The 28,000-nt window shown below is 30.1% G+C and overlaps 1 protein-coding gene across 6 annotated transcripts; it reads left to right on the forward strand.

Moving 5' to 3' along the window:
• Positions 1 to 8,232: 8,232 nt before the first annotated feature.
• LOC109790048 (guanylyl cyclase 1) lies at positions 8,233 to 24,210 on the forward strand. Of its 6 annotated transcripts, none has more exons than XM_083071381.1 (12): positions 8,233 to 8,452; positions 9,369 to 9,674; positions 9,782 to 9,906; positions 11,700 to 11,811; positions 12,474 to 12,548; positions 13,218 to 13,306; positions 14,269 to 14,330; positions 17,870 to 17,942; positions 19,485 to 19,560; positions 21,275 to 21,350; positions 21,547 to 21,607; positions 22,069 to 22,252. In XM_083071381.1, the coding sequence occupies exons 2-12, from the start codon at positions 9,513 to 9,515 to the stop codon at positions 22,160 to 22,162; spliced, it is 1,005 nt and encodes a 334-aa protein (XP_082927507.1). In that variant the 5' UTR covers positions 8,233 to 8,452; positions 9,369 to 9,512; the 3' UTR covers positions 22,163 to 22,252. The 6 variants fall into 6 exon arrangements, with proteins under 6 accessions (XP_082927507.1, XP_082927506.1, XP_020204729.1 ...); XM_083071380.1 differs by having other exon boundaries at positions 8,234 to 8,452; positions 9,378 to 9,674; XM_020349140.2 differs by lacking the exon at positions 22,069 to 22,252 and adding an exon at positions 24,177 to 24,210 and having other exon boundaries at positions 8,235 to 8,452; positions 9,378 to 9,674.
• Positions 24,211 to 28,000: the final 3,790 nt, after the last annotated feature.

Here is a 28,000-nt window from a genome sequence, read left to right on the forward strand (position 1 = left end):
TATATGAATAAAAAATGAATAAAAAATAACGTAATATAAGAAATATAAAAAATAAATTATGTTTAAAAATATTAATTAAACTATAAAATAATAATTTTATAAAAAAAGGGGCGCTATGGCCCATAACTGCACTGAGGCGCTATGGCCCATAGCACCGATTTAAAAATTATATGTTTTATTTTATAAATATAACATTTGATAAATAATATAATAAAATTTCAGATAAAATATAAATTTATATTAAATATATAATATAAATTAAGAAGTGAAAAAAAAAATTAAGTATATAATTTAAAGTAAAAATATTTTAAAAAGAAAAAAAAAAATGGGGCGCTATGGTCCATAGCGGCACTAAGGCGCTATGGCCCATAGCGCCGGTTTTAGAATTAAATGAAGCACGGTTGCATCTTCAACAAAATGCTGCAGGACATTTCTCTTAATTTGTGTGAACGTACAGCATCTAAGCAACAATTCGTCACTCATTTAGCTGCAAGACATTTCTTTTTTTAAAAGTGAAAAAAAAAAAATGGGCGCTATGACCCATAGCGGCACTAACGCGCTATGGCCCATAGCGCCGGTTTTAGAATTAAATGAAGCACGGTTGCATCTTCAACAAAATGCTGCAAGACATTTCTCTTAATTCGTCACTCATTTAACTGCTCCCAATTATTTCGCTATATGTTTCTTTTACCTTTCGTATAAAAGCTTCCCTGTAATATTATAAGCAAATTATGGAAATTAATCATGAAGTTGATTCATTGAACCAAATTATTATAAAAGCTTCCCTGTAATATTCTACCAGTTTTTTTAAAAAATTTATTTTGTAATTCATTTTTTTTATGTTTTTCTTTATTTTTTCCCTTCACTTATTTTTTGCCTAGTTTTTTTAAAAAAAAATCATATAAAAATATTATTAATACACTTAAAAAATATAATGTAAAAAATAATTTAAAAACAAAAAAAATAAAATAAAAATTAGGGCGTTATGGGCCATAGCTCCACTCAGGCGCTATGGCCCATAGCGCCAGTTTAAAAAATATATCTAATATTTTTTAAATATAATATTTGTTTAGAAATTTATAATAAAAAAATAACGGATAAAAGGATAAAAAAGGATTGAAATAAGAAAAAATTGAATTTTAAAAAATAAGTAATATAATGTAAAAAATAATTTAAAAATGAAAAAAATATATAAAAATTGGGGCGCTATGGCCCATAGCTCCACTCCGGCGCTATGGCCCATAGCACTAGTTTTAAAAAGATACATATTATTTATTTTAAAATTACATTTTTATAAAACTTAATTTTTTTTATAATTATATAATAAATAGTTCAGTTTATTATGTTTATTTTACATTACTATTATTTTCGTTTTTTTTTGTTTTTTTCTTTACTTAGTGTCGCTATGGGCTACATAATTTTTTTAAGCCCATCAGCTGTGGTGGGTCAGCCTATAGCGACACTAATCCAGCCCAACCAAGCCAAAAAAAAAAAAAAAAAACCACGTGTCATGAGTGTCGCTATAGCCCATAGCGACACCCAATAAAACAGCCCCAAAAGTGTAAAATGCTTCAAAACAGTCCCATTTTGCTATATTGTTTCTAAAAGTGCACCACAATGGTCGTTTAGCCCAATTTTCCATGCACCCAGTGCAATAAAATTCTCAACTCTCTTACGCTACAAAAAATTGTGTTTGTAACCAAAAGTCGTTATCTAATTTGGCACTTTTTCTTTAACTAAGAAATGATATTAAATTTCCTCAAAAAAAATGATATTAAATCTCCATTTTAAATATGGAGTACTCATCGGAGGTACATCTCATATTTATAGAAATTGATTTGATAATAAAAGGCTATATATTTTTATCAAATAAAAAAATTGTGTTCCTTTATTGGCATTGTTATTTGATCTACTAGGTCTAACTCAATTTCAAAGCTTAAAAAAATGAAGTCTTTGTGTTATTTTGAAATTTTGATGTGAAGAAGTGTTATTAAAAGCACATTTTCTTTTATGTAGACTTTTTTTTATCAACATAATTAACACAATATCTTAAAGTTAGCAATTAAATATTATATATTTTATATTTATAAGATATAATTTTTATTAATTAAATATTATTTTAACATTATAATAATTGATCATAAAAACATTGAATCAATTCTCATGTTTCAAAATAAACTTTATAACTACTAAAAAATATTTTTTATTCTCAGTAGAAAAATCTATAAAAATCTTTATAATTTATATTTAAAGAGACTTAAAATATGTTTAAAATGTCATTTTAGGAGTTTATAAGTTAGTTTAATCAAAACAAGTTTATTTGAAATATAGACTTATTTTAGTAACTTCTAGTTTTTTTATATATAAATTACTAAAAAAAATTCAAATGATTTATGAAAATAAACTAACTTATAAACTATTAACTCTTTTTTTTTATTTTTATCATCATTATTTTATAATATGTCATTTTGTATTTATTAGCTATCTTATCAATTATCAGTTTCTATTAAATCAATTAGTTTATAAATTTTCTAATATTCAGCAGCTCTTGACTTGTAATTTATTCGGTTAATTTATATATTTTCAATTAGTTTTATCAAATTACACTTGTAATAATCGGTAGAAGTTCAAAATAATTTCCTTTGATGATTTTAGTCACCATAAATATGTTTTATCTTACAAATTACATGATTATTTTCGATCATTACAATCCGGTTACCAAATTAATAATCAAGTAATTTAAATTTCAAACAAGCAACTAAGTTTAAGGGAAGATTTAAAAAATATACAGGCTTAATTTTACTTTTCATATTCTTAAATTATTATAATTATATAAGTTTGTTCTCCTATTTTTAGAGTTTAACGGCGATGCATTATTAATGTAAAAAAATAGTTCTACATTGTCATTAAATTATAATTAAAAAAAAATTGTAAAATTATTATTTTTTTATAATAAATATTTTAAAAATCATATCAATAATATTTTGTAATTGATTGATAATTTAAAACTTTTTAGATTAATATTGGACCTTTAATTTCTAATTACCCTAAACGAATCTCATTTACTTCTTATATGATAATTGGGTTCATTTATGTGAAACCCTTTCCCCTCTCTTTTCTCACTCCCCGAAGACTTTTCCTCTCATTCTCTACTTTCTTTCACTCACACTCACTTTCTTCTTCTTCTTCATTCTTGCTGTCCCAAAGGTGGTAGTACTGAGTAGGTGATTCGAAGCTTTTCTTTCCTCCGCAGCTGCTAAAGATTGTTCCTTGCCGTCCGTTCAAGCCTTCTTCAATCTCCTTCTTCGTCTTCTTTGTCCCGAAGCTCGGAATTTTTGCCCGAGGTAAGGGAAGTTAGTCTTCTTGTTGTGGATTTGGTTGAAATGAGTCTAAGAACTCATGTGGTTGCTTGTGATTGCAGATTCTTGGCTGTTTGGGTGATACATTGAGTTTTTGGGGACCTTGGAGTTTTGAGAAAATTCTTGGTTTTTATTTGATTGTAGATGCATGTGTAAAAAGAGGTTGTTTTTGAACTCTTGGATGAAAATGTGGTACTTTGGTTGGATTGCATGTGCTGGAAAGTGGGTTTTTGCAGGTTTGGGCAATTTTTTGAACTTGGTAAGGTTGCTGCTGAGCTTCGCGCTGAGCACTGTTCATCGCGCTGGGCGCGTGGCCACCAGGGGACCCCATTTGACTAAGCTCGCCGGGCGCAATGATGAGTGCGCTGGGCGTGCTTGAGAATGTGGGTCTCTGGCTGGCCTGTGCTGGGCGTGACTTGGACCGCGCTGGGCGCGATACCAACTGTAGCATGATTTTGGGTTCCTGACTCTGCGCTAAGCGCGGCCCTTGTCGCGCTGGGCGTGATACTCCTTGGGAGTCTCTGCCTTGTGGGTGTTGGGCGCAATTTGAATTACGCTGGGCGCGAGACCAAGGGAGGTCTCTGCCTTCCCCGCGCTGGGCGCGGGTTTGGGCACGCTAGGCGCGTGAGGCTCCATGGAGTCTCTGCCTGGCATGCGCTAGGCGCAATGGGTATTGCGCCAGGTGCGAGTGAGCCTTGAGCTCTCTGGCTGGGTCCCGCCGGGCGCGGGCATGCTTGCGCTGGGCGTGCTGGCCCCCTGGTGCTCTCTGGTTGCACTGCGCTGGGCGCAACCACGAGTGCGCCGAGTGCGGAGATGAGATTTGACTATATGTTGGTTAATGTTGTTTTTATGCTGAGTTGAGTTGAAATGGATGAATATAATGTGATGACTAGTAGATAATGTTGGTTGATTGATGTTGAGTTGTAAAGTTGTGTTGTGTTGTAAGTTGATATGTTGAGTTGTAAAGTTGAGTTGTGTTGTAAGTTGATATGTTGAGTTGTAAAGTTGTGTTGTGTTGTAAGTTGATATGTTGAGTTGTGTTGTAAGTTGATATGTTGAGTTGTAAAAGTTGTGTTGTGTTGTATGTTGATATGAGTTGTTGTAGGCCATAAGGGCTGAGTTGTTGTAGGCCATAAGGGCTGAGTTGTTGTAGGCCATAAGGGCTGAGTTGTTGTAGGCCATAAGGGCTGAGTTGTTGCAGGCCATAACGGCTAAGTTGTTGTAGGAGATCTCCGAGATGATATGCGTGACGACGCATTTTTTTGCTAATTGCTGGTTTGTTATGTAACGATGAGATGTAGACTAACAATGTGTTGATAATTGAAGTTGTTTCTGATTACTTAAATCTTGCTATACGTTGTCTTTTTATACTAGCTTACCCTTTGTTGTTTCCATGTGGTTGGACTGCTATGATCGTACTATGTACGGGAGTAGAGCAGGGATAGGTGTGTGGCTTGTGGCGAGTCTGCAGCTGGCAGGCGGAGCTGATCTTAGTTGCTGTTGTATTGTTTCAGCTACTTGGTGTAGCGATTGATGATGTATTTTGTTTTATTTGGTTGTTTTGGCACACTCTAACTCCGGTCGGATTGAGACTTTGTATATATTTATATTCTAGATCCTATATTTATATACTCGTTCTTTCTGTCTGATGTTTCCGGTGTACAAAGGCGTGTGTAGTAATTAATCGGGTCGTTACAATTTATTAGTTTTTCATTAATTGTTTTAGTGAATTTTATTGATGAAGTGTGGTAGGAACGATGATCTATTGGTCAAACAATTAAAACAAAAAAATATATATAGAAAGCCACTTTTTTCATAACCAAACAATTATCAAATACTAAATATTATCCATTTTCGTTTTTATATATAGGAAAAAAAAACATGTATGCTATGTTATATATCATTTAAATATGTTTACCAGACACTATAATAGAAACCACGGATCGACTTTTATTTTATTGTTGCATTGTGGTTCAGTGAGAATCGTCATCTCGTCTAAAAACTTCAACCCATCCTCCATTTAAAGTCTTAGATTTTCTTATTTGAATAATTTATAAGGTTTTTTATTGTTAATTTTTTATATATCAAATTATCATTTTTAAATACAAATACAAAAATTTAAATATATTTTATTTTAAAAAAGAAAACCTAATTTTAATAAATATTTATTCTTATTAGCGTCATTTGTACACTTTAATGTTACATAAGTGTCTTAGATAAGTAACATAAAACTTTAATTGCGGATTTGGAAAGCTTCCCAGTTTTCTTTGAATTTGAACCAAATCAAACAGCTAACACTAAGTTGAAGTCCACATGTATACGTTATGTCTCCTTCAAGTGAAATGCTGACACGTGCTAAGTAAACAAAAAATAATTTAAACAAATTATATACTCTCACTTTCCATGTTTAACGAAATTACATTTATATACTTTTAAAATATTAATTCGATCACTCACTAAAAATTAGGGAAAGTTTATGTTAACAGAAATCATATATGATTTTTATGTTATAGTATAAATTAAGATAAATTGTGTCGGATTAACAGTAAATATCTGAGAACTATTCTCTCATGTCCTGGTTCTAAAGCACAATTTAAAAAGAAATAATAAAAAAATTTACAAAGTAATCTGCGATTTTTATAAGACTTTAATTTTATTTTTATCTTTTATTTTTATTAAAGATTATAAGTACATATGTTTCTTGTTATTAGAAAATAAAAAATAATTTGAGAAATAAATGTTCTCTCTCATTTTTTTAATTATTTAATTGTCATTTATTAATTTTATTATACTGGTGTATAAATTTTTGTATAGAATAATATTTTTTGTTTCTCTCTCATGAAAATTTAATGATAAATAAGAAGAACAAAATTGACACATGCGACATATGGATCAACTATAACATGAAAATTTTGAGATATTTTTTAATTAAAAAATTATCTTTCAAAATTTATTTTAAATCTTATTAAGGGTCAATTCTTAAGTTTTTTAAGGCTTTCGATGAAATAAAACCATGATGTTCTCATTTATTTAAGTTTGTTTTTTTTGTATTTTTATGACAAAATTATTAGGATACAAAAAAATGTTCTTAACCATTCACACTAGACACATCTCCTTTAGTATCAATTTTTAGTAATTCATTTTGTAAATTATTTATATGGTTATTTCATGTTATTAGATCATAAATGTCTAATGAATTATATTAACTAAGTTATTCAATATGAATATGTTAATTTTTATCATTAAAATATTTAATTTTATTATGATTATTATATTTATTTTTCAATTAAAATATGTGACTCTTCATCGTTCATATATAATTTTTATTTTCAAATTTTTGAAATAATCGTGCTTATTTTTAAACTTTTATCTTTAACTCTCAATTTGTTGTAATAAGAGAAAAAATAATATTAATAATGGTGACACATTACCTATAAATTACAATGGCTAACAAATAAAATTTTTTAATTTAATTTTAAAATTCTAATAGAGTATAAAAGATCACGATTAAGAAAATTAAGGAATTATATATATAAAAAGAAAAAAGAAAAAAAATTCAAAACAATTTTTATTTATTAACAATAAATATATTATATTATAGAATATATTAAAAATAAATATAAGATAAAAAAAATTAAAGAAAATAAACCAATAATATATTATATTATATAACATACTTTTTTTATATTTAATATCATCGATTCATTTTCCTAAAATTATAAGTAAATTTTTTATTGATAAATCAAAAATAAATTAATTAATTGTTGTTGATTAATTTATTTTTTCTAATAATATATTTTAGATAACTTAATTATATATATTTTTTATATTTATAATAATGTAAGTTTTAAAAAAATGGATGCCTTAGAATTATCGTGTTATTAGATCGACTTGAGTAAAGAATAGATATGGTTTACCAGTGAAGTAAGTTTTTAACATGGTTAGATAAAATTTAAACTAAAGAGAGGGGCAGATTGGTTAAAAAATAAGCCATAAGCCATAAATGGTTGACTTATTTTTCTTTGTTTTGAATGATAATATTAAATTTAAAACAAAATATGAAACTGCGTGGAAAAAAAGAATGATGATTTAAAAAGGGAGGTGCAGGTGGAGCATGTGATTTTGAGAGAATCGCAGAATATGGAGAATTCGACGGTAACGCTAATGGGTGGACCACCACCTCTCTCAAATAGCAATGATATGGACCACTTCAAATAAATCGAGGTATTATATCATATCATATCATATCTCTTCTGTTCCTCTGTCCTTGTTTATCAGCTTCTAAAGCTACCAAACGAGTGAATCAACTCACACCCAATGCCTACATTTATTGTCTTCACATGCCACATTAATATTATCCACTTCATTCCCATCATTGCTACTCTTGCTTATGTTTTTTATTATTTTAAAAATATTAGTTATTTTGTGTTATAAAGTAACCTATATATTTTATAAATTCTGAAAACAAATCTCTTGTTCACTGACTCGTTTCTTGTAAAGAATATGTACAAACAGTTCAATAAACCAAATCTCCATGAATCGGAGGAGATGAGACTTATTAATGCCTATCATTTCACAAATGTAAGTAAATATTTGACGGAAATTTTGTCAAATTTAGGCAAACTAATACAGAAAATTATGAACAATTTTAGTATCAAGAAAACATTATTTTCAGTTATGCTAAAAAAGAACATTAGTTGAATCTGTTCATGCTGTCCTTACCCATATTGGCTGTTTAAATCTGACTTGATGCCACATGTATTTGATATCGCAGTCAAATACTTAAGTCAATCAACATTTTAACACTAAAGTAAAATAAAAAAAATAAAAATAAAAAAATAAAAAATCCATTCCAAAAATATATAATTAGAAAAATAAAAAGAAGAAGAAAACGAAAGAAGTTTGGAGAAGAAAAAGGTGAGAGAGGGAATGGAGAATGGAGAAAGGCGGAAGAGAGAAGAAAGAGGGCAAAAGACAAATCAGAAACTGAAACGAAAATGAAGAAAAGCGTTCAGAAACGCACCAACCTAACACCTCAACCTAAACCTCTCTAACTCCGCTTCCAATTCGCGCTTTCTTCTCCCTTCTCTCTCGTACGTTCAATTTCCTTCCAATTTCATTTTCTTTGCATGACGCTGCCTCCGTTTCATTTCATTTATGTTTTGTTTTGTTTCGTGTCGTGCTCCGTTGATTATTTTTTCATGTGGAATTTATTCCTTCCTTGATTTATTTCAACTTACCATTTTCCGGTTTATTTCGCCCATCATATTCGAATAGTTTAGTTGTTGAATTGTATGCTGTCGTTGGAGTGAAGGCGCCGTTGAAATTTTATCTGCTTTGGACTTGTTTTGATCCATCATTTCCTTGGAAAGACAAAGAAGAAGATGAAAATCAGAATGAGATTTTTATTTCCTGTTTATGTGTTTTATTACGAGGGAGAATTTTTTGGTGTCAGGCAGAATTCCTGTTTATCACATTAGTTTGTGTAGGATACCTAGTTTAAAGAAGGACAAAAAAACAAAAATATAGATTAAATGTCTCGTGTGTAAGTTTGGTGTAGCTACCCTGCACTTACTTTCAACTTTTACAGGCCATCTAAGTTTGATTTTGTGCAATTGGCATTGAACTTGAACAATTCTGATTGCTTAACTGACCCGTAGTATGTTTGGATGGAGGAGTTTGCAGGGCAAAGGGAGGGGAGATTGATTTTTTTTTTTTTTTTTTTAATTTAAAGAATTATTAGTTTTATTGTTTATTTATTTATTTTTTAAATGAATGTGGGTGATTGGAGGTTGCATGGTAATCTCACATTTTTAATAATTATCACTGCGGAGAATGTTTACTTGAATTAATAAATTACCCCTCCCTTCCGATCTTCCCCACCAAACTAGTTCATCCAAAAATTCTCAAGTGTTATGCCCTTCTATGGATTTGGAAATTGGGGAATCCTAACTACAAAGAAATTGAAGAATTTCATGCTTGACTTGTTATAACTTTTTTTGGTCAAAGCTGCTGCAGGAAGTGCATGTACTGCAATTCTACCAATTTGGTGGAGACTCCTCATATGCGACAAGGAACACCTCATTTGCTGCTCTGGACTCTGTTCTGGGCCTTTGTTTGAAATTAAACGCTTTAAACACACTTTGGTCATTGATGTGGCCCATATACTTGCTATTCAACAAGATTCTCAAGACTGGAGATGAAAGAGAATTAAAAGGCAATACTTTGAATGCAATAGATCCATACCTGTTTCAGCAACCATCAAGTAATATAGATTCCCATCCTCCCTCCTTGCGTCGTTCACAATTCATTGAAGTAAGAGCATGTGATTTTTTGTTGAAATATCATTCTTTACATATTATACTAGGAATATTTTTCTGTTGATTATGTCTGTAATAAAGTTTATCTAATTATGCTTATAGGTACCACACATAAACCAAATATATACATGGGATTGTGGCCTTGCTTGTGTCTTGATGGTTTTGAAAATTATTGGTGTCAACAACTATGATATTCAAGCACTGGCTGAACTATGCAGCACAACCAGGTCTTTTTTCCTCTATAAAAGCTTAAAATTGTAGTTACTCTGAAATATGAAATGCTTCAAGATCCCAGACTGTATATGCATGGCTCTTTCTAATGCATCTAAGAAGGAAACATAGTTTGGAGTCTTCAGACTTCTTTAATAGGTTAAGAAAAGTATAGTGCCTGAAAGCGCACTCAATCTTGTGTGGACTCTCTGTTGGTTCTACAAAGTTGTGAGAATATACTCTGTAGGACTATACGTATGCAAGTATATCTCTAGTCCTCCTATCTCCTCCGTATTTCTTTAATTTGAAATCATTGACAATCTTAAAATGCTAATCAGGTGAAAATGTTTCTTAGTGTCTTTACATTTTGGACCAAAGTTTCATCAAATGTTATAGACTAAAATTCTAAATACACATTTTGATGCATTGTGATTAATGTAGTGATATTACATATAACTAAGTAAACTAACCTTCCTCCTTGGCCCCTTCGTCTTCTATTTAGCCCAGAGTTGTCGCTTGCATTTTACATCTTACCTAGTTACCCAAAAATAATCAGATTATCTTGCAATTATCATATTTTAGTACACATTTTTATATTTATACTTGATAATCCCATGGCTGCTGCTGTTGTTGTTATTATTATGATTATTATGATTATTATTATTTTTATTGTTATTTAATACATTTTCCCAATAAGATTTTGTTAAAAAATCAACTATCCTAATAGCCTGAGCTGTTATGTGAAGTCAAATGAATAATTTGATTATATTTCTAACAACTCTTATGCAAGAGCTCATCAGGATTGAACTTGATGGGTGGACAATGCACAAGGCCCCTACCTTGTGCTTAATTTTACATAAAATAAGAAATTGGGGGTGGCATGAGGCAATCTGTAGACTACTTAGTCATAGAGGCTTCGATACTATGTCATAAATAACTCCCAAAAGCTTAAGCATTTGGCATTAGATGTAGATCTCCCTTGTATTCAGGCTCCCCCCCAACCCAAAAAAGTGGTATTAGAGCCAATTGTTTGGCTAGGACAAGTATGAAGAGGACCATTGTATGATTCCTTGCTTAGTTCATTGGATTGCGGACATAATAGGTTTTATGACACTTGAAAAGTATGTATTTTCTCATACTCTTAATTTGTTTTCAAATTAGAAGCTTCCATTTGCTAGTGAACATACTAAACCAGATTCGTTAGAATAAATTTGTTGAAGACTTGATAAGCAACTTATATAAATGAATTGATTAGTCCATGTGCTATTTGGAGTTCAACATTCAGAACTAAAGTTTGCTTCAGAGTTCATGATCTTTTGTCCTTTCTCCACCTATATAAAATCAATCATGAAATGACATACTCCTTAATATATCTGGTAGAATTTCAGAAAGCAACTTGGACATTGGTCATCATATATTGATAGATTTGCAAAATATAGGAATTAAGATATTCTGGTTTTGCATGTAATTTATGCCTTTGCTTACACTGTTTGGGACTCAAGTTACAAAACCAAAGTGCTTATCAGATTTTTCAAGAAGGGGGAAAAAGGAAAATAAGTTTTTTTTTTTTTTGTTTATTTTAATGGTTGAATATAATATAAACATGATGTAAGTTATAGCTTTGTTAACTTGTCAGGATGATGCTGTCAATTGTTACGACTTTATTTTTGCCAACTAAGCATCAATCTGAATCAAATACTAAAACAGACTAATATCATGTACAAAAAAAAAAACAGATGGGTATTGTAATTCAATATGAAAATGTATGATGAACTTCTGACTGCTCTCATTGTTTACTACTGTTTTGCAGCATTTGGACTGTTGACTTGGCGTATTTATTACAGAGATTTTCTGTTGATTTTTCCTACTTCACAGTGACACTTGGTGCCAACCCAAAATATTGTGTTGAATCATTTTACAAGGTGACTCACTGTCATACGGAAATAGTTACAAGTTCTTTTGTTTGTTTCTTTTAGTAAACCTCCAGTATGGTCCTTGGGAAAATTTTGAAACATCAATTTGGTCATGTAATCATGATTTTTGGTCTCCAAACAGTAACTTAGGGCTATTTTGTTTTGGTTGCCGCAAAACTTATCATTTGAAGAGTAAATACTAAATAGATGTAATAATCTTTTGAACAGCAAATTAATGTTCCAAAAATGTTTTAAGGACCAAAATGGGAGTTTATTTTAACTTTGTCTTTCCTCATGTCTGTGTAGTTGAAATTGAAGATATAAGATTTTTTTTAAGAGTGGTCAAATTATGTGTTTGAGGTATGGTGTCAGAATATTATCCGAGAGGACATTTTAAATGGCATGGGGTTAGATTCACCACTGTTAACAGAAAAGTGGACTAGCTTTGCTCAAAATATACCAGAGCTTGGCTCTAGGTCTTATGGATAATCATGATTGGCAGAACGGTTACCAGTTTATAGATCATTGCATGTCGGGTTTAACAATTGTCACTTTCGATGTTGGTTTATTGGAGATTTTGAAAGAACCATGATATGGATCTTTCTTCTGCGTGCATTCAATGCTTAGTCTACCTATAAAGTTGATAGGATTTTGTTTTAAATATTGTGTAGGATGAACTGCCTAATGATCTAGTGAGAGTGGATATGCTATTTCAGAAAGCAGTGGAGGCTGGGATTGATATACAGGTATGCTGCATGCTTGCACCTTTTTTATTGGATCCCTTCCGTATCAATCTGAGAGAGGCTTTGAGATTGTCACCTATTGGAGAAGAAAAGGAAAATATTAAGTCTTTTCTTTCAATTAATGTTTTATTGTCATGTCTGTCTTGGTAGGAAATAATTGAAGGATCTGAAATCAGTTTAGTCAGTTGCAATTTTATTACATACATTGACCACTGTTGATTAGAAAATCAGTTTTTGTATAACACTTCGTAAAATGGTTTTCTGTGGCAGATTTGTTGGAACTGACAGAAAATGACAAGTAGAGTTTTATAGTTAATATCTTTGCATGGAAACATTTTATTTGCTTAGAGTTACGACTTTGTTGTTTCTTTATAAGTAGCCAACAAACCTTTTTGTTTGGAACCAAGAATAGAAACTGGAAAGAAAAGGAAGAATTTATTGAATTAAATGGAAATAACAGAAAATAGGAGAGATATCTCTCCTCCAAGGGTTTTCCCTTCACAAAGAGCAAAAGCTCAATCAACAAATAATACAAGACATAATTCCTTTTCCTTTATATCCTCCTCCTGTTTATTTACCTTTCAAGTCTCCTGTGACTGACTAACCTTCTACTAACAAACTACAATAACTGTCCTAACCCCTAAATAATTTCCATTTCCGATATTTTTACAGTGCAGGTCAATTAGTGCAGAAGAGATTTCTATTCTCATGTTGTCTGGGAAATATATTGCTATTGCATTAGTTGACCACAACAAATTGAGGTACAGTTTTCTTATAATCCTTTCTTTACACTATGTATGGTAAAAAGGTAAACAGAGGGAAAAGAAGAGAAGTAGGTAAGAGAAATAGTGGAAATTGAAGTTGTTTGGAAAGAAAGAAATAGAAGAGAAATGGGAGGAAGAAATTTTTTTTAATTGATTATATTGGATTTAATAAATAAACTAAATTGAATTATAAATTAAATTACACAATTGTCCTTTATCTTTATTGTGTTGTATTATTTATTTTTTTTATATAAATTAAGTCTTCAAAAAATAATAAAATAATTCAAAATACAATTAAAAATAATAAATTAAAAACTCCAATAAAAAAATCTGTGAAAAAAATTCAACAAAAACCATAAGTTTAAAATGGAAAAATCAATTAAAAATTAAATCAAAGTGAAAAATAAAAATTAAAAAATAATAATAATAAAAAGTGGCAAGCAGATGCAGCCAGCTACCACAATACGTAAACAACGTTTAAAAAAAAAATAAAAAATCCAAGTAACCTGTACACCCAGTTGCCAGCACCCCTGTGTATTTATTTATTTATTTTGTCAATTTCCATACACTTCCCCTCATATGAGAGGGGAAGTTTATTTTAGTGGGGCCCACCTTAATTATTGCAACTTCCCTCTTACTTCCTCTTTATGAAACAACCCATCAATCTTCACTTCCTTCCCATTCTCCTTACTTCCTCCCTACTTCCCCTTTACCAAACAAAGGCTTATTGACTTCAATGCCTTATTAACAATAACTGTGCATTGTACTACACTTACATACTCCGATTGCTCTTACCAACTTTAGATAGAACCAGAGGTAAACCAATTTCATTCATAGAAAAACTTATTTTTACCCTGGTGTAATGTAAATTTTCACTATTTCATTTTTCTTTTCCTCAATAATGTCATTTTCCTTGGTGATGGGCAATTCTAGCTGCTTCTGAAAAGGTTCTGTTTCAGTCATGTACGGCAAGAAGATGTTCCTGTGCCTGGTGTCTTCAGCAACAATCCTGGCTACACAGGTGAACATTTATATTTGAGCTTCAACTTATTTTCATCTGTATTGGATGTATTCTTTCCAAGTGGAAGTTACTACCTACATATGATGAGTATAGACAAATATAAAAACATATTATATTTCCATTTTTGATTAGGGTAATGGGCAGAAAACATTTTCATGGCTTTTCACTGACCCTTCTAGAAGGTGTGTTAAATCTGATTTTTTTTTTCTTTTGTATATCTAACAGGGATGTGCTAGTACTTATAGACAATTATCCACTCCAGTAAACCCTTGTATTAAATTTATGTTGAAGATCGTATATTTCAAATTAACTCAACAAAGGCTATATACCCTTTGAAGTATTTTTGTTTTGGAAACAAATTAAGTTACTTCAAATGAAGGAAAAAAAGAAACTCAAGTTTTTGATGAGTAAAAATATGGACATTACGCCAATGCTGTTAAGTTTTCTGGTTGGAGATTTGCAAGGCTTTTTCTACACTCATAACTGTAGTAGGTCATATCCACAATCCACTGAACTATGTTCACTTAAATCATGGTTATTAAACCAAAATTAGACTCCCCTAAACCTTCAAACCTGGTTTAGCTGTTGCGTTTGCCTTTCTTCTTTTGTTTTTATCTCATGTAACCAAAAAATAAAAATAAAAAAACACTCATTGGTTTAGGTGAAACTTGTTTGACTTGAAGGACTGATGTGACCTGGGCTGTTTGCTTCGTTACAAATTCTAACATTTTTGCTATATATAGGGCCAACGTTACAGGTGCATGCATGCAATGCAATGCACCCCTCTGCCTCATTCCATACCAATGTCTTACATGGTCAAAAGCAATGACAGGCCTAGAAATTTTAGACTATGGGGGCAATATGTACAGACTCATATCTGAAACATTAAAAATATAAAATTCTTGTGGAGGCAATCAATTTACAGTTATACATATAATACATGCAATATTAAGAAAAATTAAAATTTTGGTGGAGATAGGTTGCCTATGATCCATCATGATGGTAACATTGACTATGTGTAGGGATCAAAAAACTCATTTCAAGAAGTTTTGCAATGTGTGACTCATGTTCAAACATGATATCTTTTTGTTTTCCTAAAATTTGCTATATAATAGAAAAATTAAGCTTTTATTACTTGAGGATGAAAAAAGCAGGGATTTTAATTGCTTTTCTGTAATTATTTTTATACATATTAAGCTTATTGCTTGAGGAGGAACATAATTGGATCCTATCTCAATCAAGTAATTTCATATAAGACTAAATGTTTCAGATTAAAATACTAACAGCCATCTCTTAAAATAGTCAAGGCAAAAGGGGATGATGCAGTATGATACCCGGGACTTGTGGTAAGGCATCTAGTTTAGGGGTGAGAACTGTAATCTAACAAGTGCCTTGGTAGGCTTTTGATGGGAAATGTTCCTGAGGCGCCTCAATCCAAGATGCCTTGTTCACTATAAGATAGGAAACAAATCTCCTCGCAACTGGACAAAATGATGACTTTGATTGAATCTCATGTCTGCTAGACAAAGGATGCCTTAAACTGATTGATCTCTACCATATTTCATAAATGACTTTGTTGAATTTAGTGGGAGGTTTACAATTGCAAAATGAAGAAATTATTTCAGAGAGAATTAAAGAACGAAAATGGTTTCTTATTTTTGCATTTCCATTATGCAAAATGCCCATATAGATTGACACTCTAGAGTCTAGACTTAGATAGTACTATTTCCAAGGCCAAGAGTGAGTGAGTGAGTGCAACATTTTAAATTCTAATTCCTATGAATACTAAATGCATTTTAACTTGGTATACATGGATTGCTCATAATTCTAACACTCTCCCTTAATTTAAAGTTTATTAGGCTTTAAGCTTGTTACCAGTAAACCCTTGTTTTTGAAAATAATAATAATAATATGGGATCCACCAAACTTGATTCAAAAGGCAACATAGGACTTGTTTAGACCAGAGAAAGACCACCGGATGAACTAATAGGAGCTAGATATTGACACAGCTGAAGATTTAATAGATTAACTAGAAAGTTGCTGAAAGTGAAAACTTGTTGGAAAATAATCATTGTAAAATCTATTAGACAGATTAACAGACAGTTATTATTAGAAGGTCATCAGTAAAGGTCACCACTGGTTGCAGGAGCATTGCTGGAAGTTTGTTGGACAAGTTGCCAATGGTTGCAGGCCACTGAAAAATTCATTGAAATGGCATGCTGGTGGAGCCACAGAGAAGACTGGTGGGAAGGTGCAAAATAGAGAAGATGACCAGTGGAATGAGAGAAGTTACTGAAAATGAGAACAGTTCCACATTTTAGGAACCTGGCAATGGAACTATGATAGGACAGGTCATGAAGGATAGTACCACTCTGATGCCATGTTGAATTTAACAGGAGATTTAATATGGAGCTGCTAAATAGAGAGGAGAATATTTTAGAGAGAATGTAGATAATGAAAATGGATTTTATTCAGTTCTTCCATTATGCAAAGAGTAATGTTGTATCTTCCTGCAAATCCTCCTACTACCTTATGAAGAAATGATAAGTGAAAAAATAAATGCAATTAATGTCTTGAAAATATAAAACACGTTCACAACATACCATACAACAGAAGTAGGAGGAGGATGTAAGAGGATTTAGAGTTTTTGTTAAGCAAAACATCATGTACAAAGACACTCAAAGGCACCACTAGTTTCTAGGTTAAGAGTGAATGTGTGCAACTTCCTAAATAATTTGTATGAATACTAAATGCATGTTAACATGCGATATATTAACTGCACATAATTCTAACAGACTTAACTCAGAAATTGGGCCTTGGACCCCTACTTGCTCTGCTTTTACCCAAAACAGGTGAAAGCAGACTGTCCCCTTTTACCTTTGACTTTTCAAACACAAATTGACACCTGAAGGAAACCTTAATTAATGTCTTTTGTCCCATTTTGACCCACACATGACACATCCTATAAAACCAAAACATATGACTCTTCATGGATGGACAACAAACAAAGGCCTGGAATACTGAAAAAATCAGACAAATGCATTGCAAGATTTCCCTCATATTCCTCTACGAAAACCATGAATGACCTCTCCATTCATTGCTGTGTGGCATGAACCTGAGGATATATCTCCATCATTTTTACACACCTCACAAGTTTGAGAACCCATTGATTTTTCATTTTCTCAATATTTGTTATCTCCCTTTTCTTTCAAATCCATCCCCCAAAAAAATTGTTATATGCTTTCAAGAACAAGGAAGCTAATGTAAATTTTATATATCACATTGTATTGTAGCTACGTTAAGTGATTCTGAAAAATGATTTCAAAGATTGATAGCTGTTGGTATCCAGAAGTTTTAATTCTTGAACACCCTAGATTATACTTGTTTGCAACTGTGAACAAGTGCTGATATTTTTCCAATATATGAGAAAGTAGTCAATATCCTCAAAACATATTTATATTTATATTAGTATTTATCCTAACATTCTAAAAATATCAATTTATTGAATGAGTTAATGAATAGAAAAATTTCATTGACAGGTCACTATGTGTTGATATGTGGCTATGATGCTGGAGCAGATATGTTTGAGATTAGAGACCCTGCCAGCTCTAAGTATCCGCTTTTCCCTCTTTCTACTTCTGGTTTTATATTAAAGTTTTCTGCACAATAACATTTTCCTTAAGCTCTTTACCATTATAATTGGATCTCAAACGTGGCATGTGGATCCAAAACTCATTTAATGATTAAATGAGTCATTTTTTTTTATTTCTATCTGAGAAAAAAAAATTCGAGCATATAATGCTTATATAAAATTGGGTAAACTGTATAAGAAGTTTTTGTTTCTTGAATTATCATCATTTTTCCATTGTCGTCATTATTTACACATTATTGTAACAAATCCAGAGAATTTCAATTTTTTTTAGTAATTTTATGTCGGCATCTAAGGAGTTTTGTAATACATGTTCAAAGTGCCGTTTAACACCTGGCTTCTAGTTTTTTGTCCTTTGGAAAGAAGAAAATAATATAATTTTATTTTAAGTAAAACCATATGCCAAATTCTACTGCATGGGTAGTGTACCATATTGACAGACAGGTATATGTCTCCTTAAGATAATTATAATAACAGCGATATTTCTACTGTATTTGTCAGACAATGTTGTACTTTGTACATAAGTGTTGCAGTGTTTTAGGTATTATATGAATCAAACAAGAATTCGTAATATGAAAATCTACAACTTTAGAGAACCTCTGGGAGGAAAAACTTTCTATAATAGAGTTTTCCAATGAAACTGACAAGAAAAATATGTTTAAGTTGAGTTATTGCAAGTCATAGCTCAACTCATTTTTCATGGCACCTTAAAAATTCTAGATGTAATTTTATGCCACCCGAGTCTGAATAAAATTTACTTTCTGCGTACTCACTTATTCATTATTTCTCATATAGGCAGTGTCTGTTCTGTTGAGCATTTATATTTACGTGGTTGTTTCCAGTTCCTGTGTTCATGAATTTTATCCAGGCAGTGGATGTTTAATGATACTGATAATGGTTTCATTCTGATTGCATCACTGGTATTGGTTGTTAAGCCGTTTGTTTTACTGGACAACCATTTGTTTCCTTAACTTTGTTGTATGAACAGGCTAACTGTTTAGAAGGGGCAGAGTACTGCGTCTGTTATGGCTACAATTTTTGGCTCATGTAGTATAAATAATCAAATTTGCTCGTTGTATTGCTTCTATTACAATATATTTGATGAAATAACCTGCCAGATCAGAGTAGTAGCATAGCCAAACAAACCGTCCTTCATTGCGTCAATTTAGATGTTGATACATGCCTTGGATGACAAAAACCATTTGTGTGAATATTCTTAAAAAAATTTATGCTTCATGATTCTAGTGCTATTCCTTTTTACTATGGCTGAATTTGCTGATATAGCAAAGGACAATGCAAACGAGTGAAATGACATTGATCAAATGAAATAGTCAATTTTTATTAATTTTCAAAAACAATATGCTGGAATATGACAAACATATGCATATTATTTGAGTGGTTAAATTATTGCCTAGTTATATTTTTTGTGATTTTGATCCTAAAATATGAGTTGGTTAGTCATCTTCATAAATTAACAAATTCAAAATTCCCTGAAAAATGTGCAGGAAACATAAGAGGATTTCTTTGAAGTCTTTAGAAGAAGCTCGCAAAGCCTTTGGCACCGATGAGGATCTTCTTTTGGTAAACATCATATACCTCAAATAATCTTTCTCTAAGCTATCTGATATATGCTACTGTGTTATCAATGGCGGATGGCCAAAATTCCGCCATGTAAACAAGCCATTGGGGCCTATGGTGCTGCCATAGTTATCTGCAGTGAACTTTGCTTCAAAAGGTTTAGCTCCGGATTCTGTAACATTATTTTTTTCAATTGACCAATTTATAAAATAAAAGTGTACGTTTTATTTACTTTTGGCTAACTTAAGAGGTATTGAGGAGTGAATGGTCTTGGGTGGTTACAAACCTGAGATGTATTATGACTCTGCCTGGTCAGCAATTATCAAAACATTAGTGCAATGGCGTGCAGTTTTCATTTGATCAATCTAAAGGCTCTAAGCTAGCCTTGCATTTAATTAAAAGAATGAAGAATCCTTTTTCTAGTAGGTCAATTTTTAAAGAAACCGTAGTAGTTCAGACAAGACAGGGTTACAAATTAATGCATTAGAAAGTTGGGATAGCATCTATTATTAGGAGAAAAAATATTATCAATGATTTATTTTTAGACATGATTCATAGTAGAATATTATGATGTCATTTTATCTAGGTTCCTGACCCCGCTTTGTAGGAAAGTACTTGATTGTTGTTGTGATCTAAATCATGAGCAAAGGCATATAGGGAGTATAGATGACTCAGGTTTTTCATCTTAGTTCTTGATTCTTGTTTCCTTATTAAAAATTAAAATGTTTTAATTTTAATATGTACAATATTAAGTTTCTATTAGCCATTGGAGGGATGCTGACAAAATATATTCATTCTGTATGTACATTCATAGATGCTGATAAAATAAATTCATTCTGTATGTACATGTATACTGTTGATGGAATTAACGAGTGATCCCTAGTGCCCTGTAACTCCAAGTCGTGTGATTTATTATCTCAGAAAAAAATTCTTTTGTTAAACTTTTTTTTTTTTCTGGTGTAAAATGTTTAATAGACCTCTAGTGATTATATGTTTTGTAGTTAAGATTGTTGATGACTTGATATCATGCCAGAGTAGTGGAGCTATCATCATCACTTAGAACTTTGAATGGAAGTTTTGACCATCGTTTATTCTTTTTATATTGAAATAACTTGTTTATATCATAATTTAGCCCTAGAAAAGCGGTTATTTGACACATTATTTATTATTAGATTAATTTCATATAGGTTGCACTCCCTAGTTTTTGGGACCCACATGATTTAGTAGATTTCTCATAGATCATGAATTTCATCCAATAATAGAAAGTATGTTGAAACAAGCGTGCAAAAATAGTGTATTTCTAGCATTTCTTACTCCTATATCCCTACTTACTATACTCAGTTGAGATATTATATTATAGTGTGAAATAATAATTTTTTTCCTTGCATGGCCAAGCAGATATGTTTGGAGAAGAGCAGTAACCATCATCAACCTTCTATGCAAGTTTCCTCTGATGTCAATACTGATTCTTGATTTTCTTTACATGTGTTGCGATGATTTGCCAGTTATGTTGCCCCTTTATTTTAATTTTTTTTGCGTATATAACATATTCCATGTGTATTTTAGTTGCCCATTCATATTCCCAGTATAAGCCTCTTAAAATGGTTTCGTCTGGGCTGTATGTAACTATGTACTGTGTAGGTTTACTCAGAAATGTATAGCAATTAGCAAGTATAAATTCATTCTGATCTTCTGTAAACCATGTGTTCTTTCTCAGAAACGTGCGAGTCAGACAACTGTATTGCCGTTAAGGGATTCGGAGTTCAATTGCTTTATTCAACCTGTACCAAAAAGTTAGTTTATTTTGCCTGAAATAGTTAAAAAAAATTCTGACTAAAAGCCTTTTTACCATTCTCTTATTTTCCATTTTGTCTGCTTCTATTATTCTTCCTAAGTTAGGAAGATTAGAGTTCAGCTTATATTTTCTCGTAATTCTGAACAAATTTAATACGATCACTCAGAATAGATGAATGCCAATATACCATCCAGTTGCAGATTTCCATGATTATAGTAATGCCATTCCTGTACAGAGAAGAGAAGCTTGTTTCAGGTAATGTGTTTTCTATTCAATAAATGCATATGATGCGACCATTTTTTCAGTGAATATCGTAGTCATTCATGAATCATGTGAACCATTAACATTAAATGCATCATCTCTCATTTAGCGTGTATACTCTAAATACAAGAATGCATCTATTATATTACTACATCACATTGTGTTACACTTTGGTAGACTCCCACATGCAATAAATAGATAAGTGGAATGCGGCCCTGGTTTCGGGGCTTTTCACCATTTGGATCGGCTTTTGATATTATTATTTCCAAAATTATGGATCTATGATCTAGTTGAGATGCTCATTTAAAAACTAAAAGAGCATGGTTAAGATCCAATAATTATATTCTTGCCTTCTTGGTGACTATGTCATTGTCGTGTTTTTCTCAAACAATTTTTGTCATTACTATGATTAATTTTTTTGCGAATGACGGACTGACGGACTGACGGTGGTGGAGGCGTGGTGATTTGGTGATGGAAGAAAGTGAGTTGGTCAAAACGGTGATAGATTCTGTCATGGAAGTGGAACTTACTTTTCCAAGAATCTTCTAAATTAGTGTTTCCCCGACACACCGTCTCTCTCCCGCAGAACAATTGAGACATGTTCGTCTAATTAAATATAAATATTTAGGGTGTCGTTAATGAATTCTTTAAGTATATATCTACTCTTTCAAGTAATAGTCTCGAGTTCCAATCATAAGTACGTAACTATATTGAACATTCAAAGAAAAAACTTTGTCATTTATAATAATGCTATTTAGTTTGAATATAATTATTTCAAGTGAAAGACACAACACAAGTGTTATAGAAAAAAAAATACAAATAAAACATGGAGAAAAATAATAGCGAGCATTATTTGAATTCCTTTAAAATTAGCTAAGCTCTTCTGAAACTAAAGAAAATAACTAAAGAAGGAATTAAAGTTTATTTCATGATGCTTACAATAATTGTAACATTTGCTAGTGGAATCAGACATCACTTGTGTTTGTCACTCTTGTATGTTCTTAGTTATTTTCCCGCTGTTGTCTTGTCGGTGTCTGGACATATAGTAATTTCCTGTTTCTTTTTTTTTCTTTCTAATATATCTCCCTTTTATTAGTGATTGATACATATTTTCTTCTCTTTGTTCCCTCTTGAACCTTTCTATATAACTTTGTTCGCATATTCTTAAATACCATCAACTTATATTATGCATCACATCTTTAACTCTGTTGCGTTCTTTGTAAAAATATTAGTATGTTGGAATCCCGTTTCTAAACCATAATTTGATTAAAAAAATGGAACCTCAACTTGTTTATATGGATTTCAATTTACGCGCCTCGATCTTAGGTTTGGTATATAACGTACTGTTTTTAAAATCAAAGCGATTGTTGGACCATTGAAAATATTGGTTCACATTGATCAAATTATAGTTGAATCCTAAATAATTTGATAGTAATAAAAACATATTTTAAAAATATTATTACATTAAATAATAAATTAAGTCAAACTTTAACTAGACATAAAAATCATATTGTATTTTTTTTATCAAGATCATATTGTATGTTTTATAACCTAATAAAGACAATAAACAATGAAAATTAAGTTTATCAATAAATATAAAATGAGTATTTTATTAGCAATATATACGAGGAAAAATCATCTTACTCTACAAGTAAGTGTACTTAAACTTATTTTATTTAATAATTTATATTCTACATTAATTTTTAACAATTCAATTATTATCTTTTATATATATATATATATATATATATATATATATATATATATATATAAATAAAATAAGTAATAAAACAAATAGATCGCATATAAATTTGTATTTAGTTGCAACAAGCAATGTTCAAGTGCATCATCTCACAACCATTAGGATAAAATTCTTAAAATATGATTTAGATAAAAGTAATAATAGATGAAGAGACAAACTTGAATTCAAACCATGATTTTTTAAACTGAAAGGCAGACATGCATAAGTGTTAAGATCACCATCATCATGATCCAGTCCATAATAATGTCAAAAGTTGTCAACGATAAATGTGAACCAATCTTCAAGTGTACCTAACCTTGCCAATGGAAGAGTAAAATAAGATTTTGTTTAATATAATTTATAGTAGTATTTACCTTTCATCTTTCAGATTGCAACCTAAATAATTTTAACCATTAGATATTCTTTTGAATTACTCATTATAATTTGAGAGAAAATAAATGGTGGAGATACAGAATAACTCTTTTAATATGATTCTTGGAGTAACTTAATTTCTCATCTTTTTCTGTCTATATATATATATGATCAATATTAAAAAACAATTAGTAATCACATGATAATTTAAAATAATCATGTACATTTTTTTAATCATAAAATTTTAAATATAATATAATATATATACTCGACTTAAAAAAGACATTTATAAGAAAGTGTAGTCTCAATACTGAGAGCAAAGATCAGTATTATAACTGGAAAAATAATAGAAAATCTTGTAATAGAAAAAAAAAAACTAATATAAAATGGTTGTAATTTCTAATAAAAAAAAGTATGTGATGTGGATAATGAAAGTGGAGGCATGTGCAGGCATAGGTGGTGGCCATGACAGTGGTACACAGAGGAGAGGTCAGAGGAGAGGAGAAACATTAAAAAAGCAAAAGGCATATCACAGTAGCCCATGTTATGTTACAAAAAGTTTCACACCAAGACATTTCTCCATCATCCTTAACATGAATCATTGTCCTCTTGCCCCAATTGCTTACCATTTATTTAATTACTTAATACAACAATATAACCTACGATCTTTATACTTGTACATAGTGGTTGTCCAAATTCAGAACAAAATAGAATTATATTATAAATTATCATAGAAAAGACGATCCAAATAATTGATATTCGTAAGTCATAACTTGTGTTCGGTTGTTGCCTGTGACTTTGTACTGTTTTTTTCCCCAATCCTGTGTGTGCATCCATCAATAAAGCCAAATTCAGCGCATCTATGATACTATTCTTTTTATTCTTTTTTTTGTTTTTTGATGATAACTATGATACTATGCTTATGCTATTGCTATGCCTCTGTCCTATTCCTTCCTGCCATAACCAAATTTGAATGAAAACCACCCTGTCTCCTTCCTCTATTTTTCTGTACTAGTATTAATGATCTACAGACATTAGTTATAAACTTCACATATATTTTTTAAATTAAAAATTACAATGAGAAAGTAATTTTAAATTTTGTATTTTTAACTCAATTTAAGTCCATGAATTTTGGGTTCGACTTACGAACTTACAACCTTAATATTCTGTTAGGTTGTTCTGATTTGGAGGAGAAATTGGCTTAAGAGGAGAAAAAATGATGTTGAAACTAAATAGTGTGTATTTGGTTAGGGTCGATTTGGTAGGAAAGAGACAAAGAGTAGAAAGAAAAAAATAGGGAGAATCAGAGAAAAAATAAGAAATGTAGTAAAATGTTAGATGGTTTGATTTGATTTAAAAGAAATATAAGGGAATGAAAAGATAAATAATATTATATAGTTATTTGAATAGAAAAAAATTAATGAAATAATGAGAATAAATAACCTTTTATTTTTGCTTTTAAAAAATAACTCACGTATAATGGCTGTTGATGTTTTTTTTTTGTTGATTAACCTCAATGGACAATCAATTATTTAGGAATTTCAATTGATTGAAGTTGCAAAACATGAAACAATTTTTTATTTTTTATTTTTTATTTCTTTTCTTTTGTTAAAACCAAATAATTATAGTGTGTTTGGATGAAAAATTTAAATAAAATAATTCATTTATTTAAATAATTTCAAATTTTTTATGCTGAAATATTTTATTTGGATGGTAAATTTATAAAATAAATTAAAATTTAAATATTTGTAAATTTTTTTAAAATAGTAGAATTTTATCAAAAAAGTAAGAATTTGAATTTTTTTTTCCTATTTCACTTGTATATTTTATCGTATCTCTTCATGTTTTTAATTATTAAATATTTAAAAAATATTTTTAAAATTATTAAATATTATCTAATATTAATTTTTAAAATTATTAAATATTTAAAAATTAACTAATATTTATTTTTATAAAATTTAATTTAAAAATGTTAACATATAAATATATTTTTAAAATCAATTTTATCATGGTAGAATTAAATTATCATATTCAATCTGACAATTTAAAATTTAAAAAATTTGAATTGATTTATCCAAAAAAAATTATAGAAATTGAAATTAAAGTAATTTAAATACCAAAAAATTTAAAATTTCTTTAAATCAAAGTTAGTTTATTCCGCTAATTCTGTCGTATTCGCTCCCCCTCTGTATTTTTGCGCAACTAAACATAGTGTTAATGAGAGACAAAGAAAATCAAAGATATGAATGGGTCCTAAGTCATTACTTTTTTTTTCATTGCAAAAGTGAGCATAAAGAGCAAAGAAAATTAGATTCACATAAACCAATTATACATTTATGCATGTTCCAAAAATATCCCCTCAAACTCCCTACTATTGTTGCTCTCTTCCTCTTTGCCACTAGCTTTGCGATTTGTATTTGACAGTCGTTGCTTCCTTCTTCTTTTAGTTAACATTATCATCTTCTAATGTTTTTTTTTCTTTCAAAATGTTAATTGATTTTAATTTCCCCACTGTACCTTACAAATGAATGCAATACATTTGTTTAGATTCTATTAATGCACAATTTATGTCTTTTCTAGAGGTAACACACTGATCGATTAACCACACTTCAATGCTCCAATGAATATTCTAATCGATCAAAATTCCTTTTCAGCCTTGCATGGTCATTGCAACGCTATGTAATCATTAATATATAATTGATTAAATTTTAACATATGTTTTCTATTTTCTTTGAGTAATCAATTCAATACACAATATCATGGCCATAATAACAATTTACATTATATTGAACTGTTTATGTAAATTTAACAGCTCTAAAACATTAATCAATTAAATTGTTATAGGCGATCAAAAGTGTCATTACCCATTTTCTACATATGTTGTTGATCTAATAGCATAATTTTACATCCATTTTTATCAATATAAAATAGACCATTTAATCATATTTGGTTGTTTTTGGTTTATACTAATGCAAAATTGCTATTTTGCATTGATTGCTTTTATGGGGTGGGGGCTAAGGGTTTGGGGAAATAGTTTTATAGTTCACCAAAGTCTCTTGAGTTGAATTTTCACTATTATATATCAGTTAAAATCTAATTAATGTAGAAAGTCACTTATATGTTTTGTATTAATTATGCAACTGCTGTACAATATCATTTTTAACCAATGTTAAAAATCTTCCTTATGCTAGTGTTATGTCTATTTCTACTATCTTCACTCAATTTTTATTTAATTTATATGTTACTAAATAGACACATCTTCTCTTCAGAAAAATAAAAATAGACACATCAAATTTAAAAAAACGGTGGAATTTGAACTAGGTCATACTATAAGTGAAGGATATACAACTTATTTTATTTAAAGTCTAAATTGACCTATCTCATTTAACAAATAAAAAAACTAAAATATTATATTTTATACATATGTTATGCAATATATTATTAATATTATATTTTTTTGGGTACAGCTGAATTAAAATGCTTTAATAAGTATCTCATGCAAATTCAAGTGAGTAAAAAAATACACTCTAAAAATGATCTGTTAGGTTGCTTGAGAAATTTTAATCTTTTACAAAATTAATAAGCATTACAACATATTTATAATTTATTAGTTTATTATTAATATATATATAGAGAGAGAGGAGAGATCATTTCACTCTAGGAGTAAGTCTACCTAGACTTACTTCGTTCAATAACTCAAGTTCTATATTAAATTTCAACGATTCAACCGTTCAATTATGCATATATTAAATTTGTAAATTTTAGAAAATTTAAAAATCATTTGATACTTCGTTTCATTAATTTGAATCAATGTATAAAATGATTTTATGATTATCCGTTAATTTAAATTAATAAAATGAAGTATCAAATAATTTTCAAATTTTCTAAAAATTTGTAGATTTGATCTATACATTAAGAACTTTAAATTGAATAGTTGGATCGTTAAAATTTGATGTAGAACTTAAGTTATTGAACGAAATAAGTCTACACAATTGAAATAAAAGAATCCCTCCTTATATATATATATATATATAAACATTAATTATGTGAAAGAAAATCATATTATAATAATATTACTATAAGTAACCATTTGTCTTTCAAATAACTAATACAATTGCATATCTATTATTGACATTCAAAATTATTGATTGAGGTGAAATAATTCTATGATTGATGATAGACCTATTCATTTCTAATAAGCCTATTAGTCGTAAGTTTATTAATAAAACTCGTTATCTTATTTAAAGTGTTAATATAATTTTATCTTCAAAAAC

The sequence above is a fragment of the Cajanus cajan genome, chromosome 3 (genome assembly GCF_000230855.2).
Source record: "Cajanus cajan strain Asha chromosome 3, NIPB_CcT2T_4, whole genome shotgun sequence".
NCBI classification, from domain to species: domain Eukaryota; kingdom Viridiplantae; phylum Streptophyta; class Magnoliopsida; order Fabales; family Fabaceae; genus Cajanus; species Cajanus cajan.

Coding starts and splice junctions, on each gene's coding strand:
- LOC109790048 (XM_083071381.1), top strand. CDS start 9,513: ATGTGGCCCATATACTTGCTATTCAACAAGATTCTCAAGACTGGAGAT. Junction 19,561..21,274: donor CCGATGAGGATCTTCTTTTG/GTAAACATCATA, acceptor GTTCTTTCTCAG/AAACGTGCGAGTCAGACAAC. Junction 21,608..22,068: donor AGAAGAGAAGCTTGTTTCAG/GTAATGTGTTTT, acceptor ACGGTGGTGGAG/GCGTGGTGATTTGGTGATGG.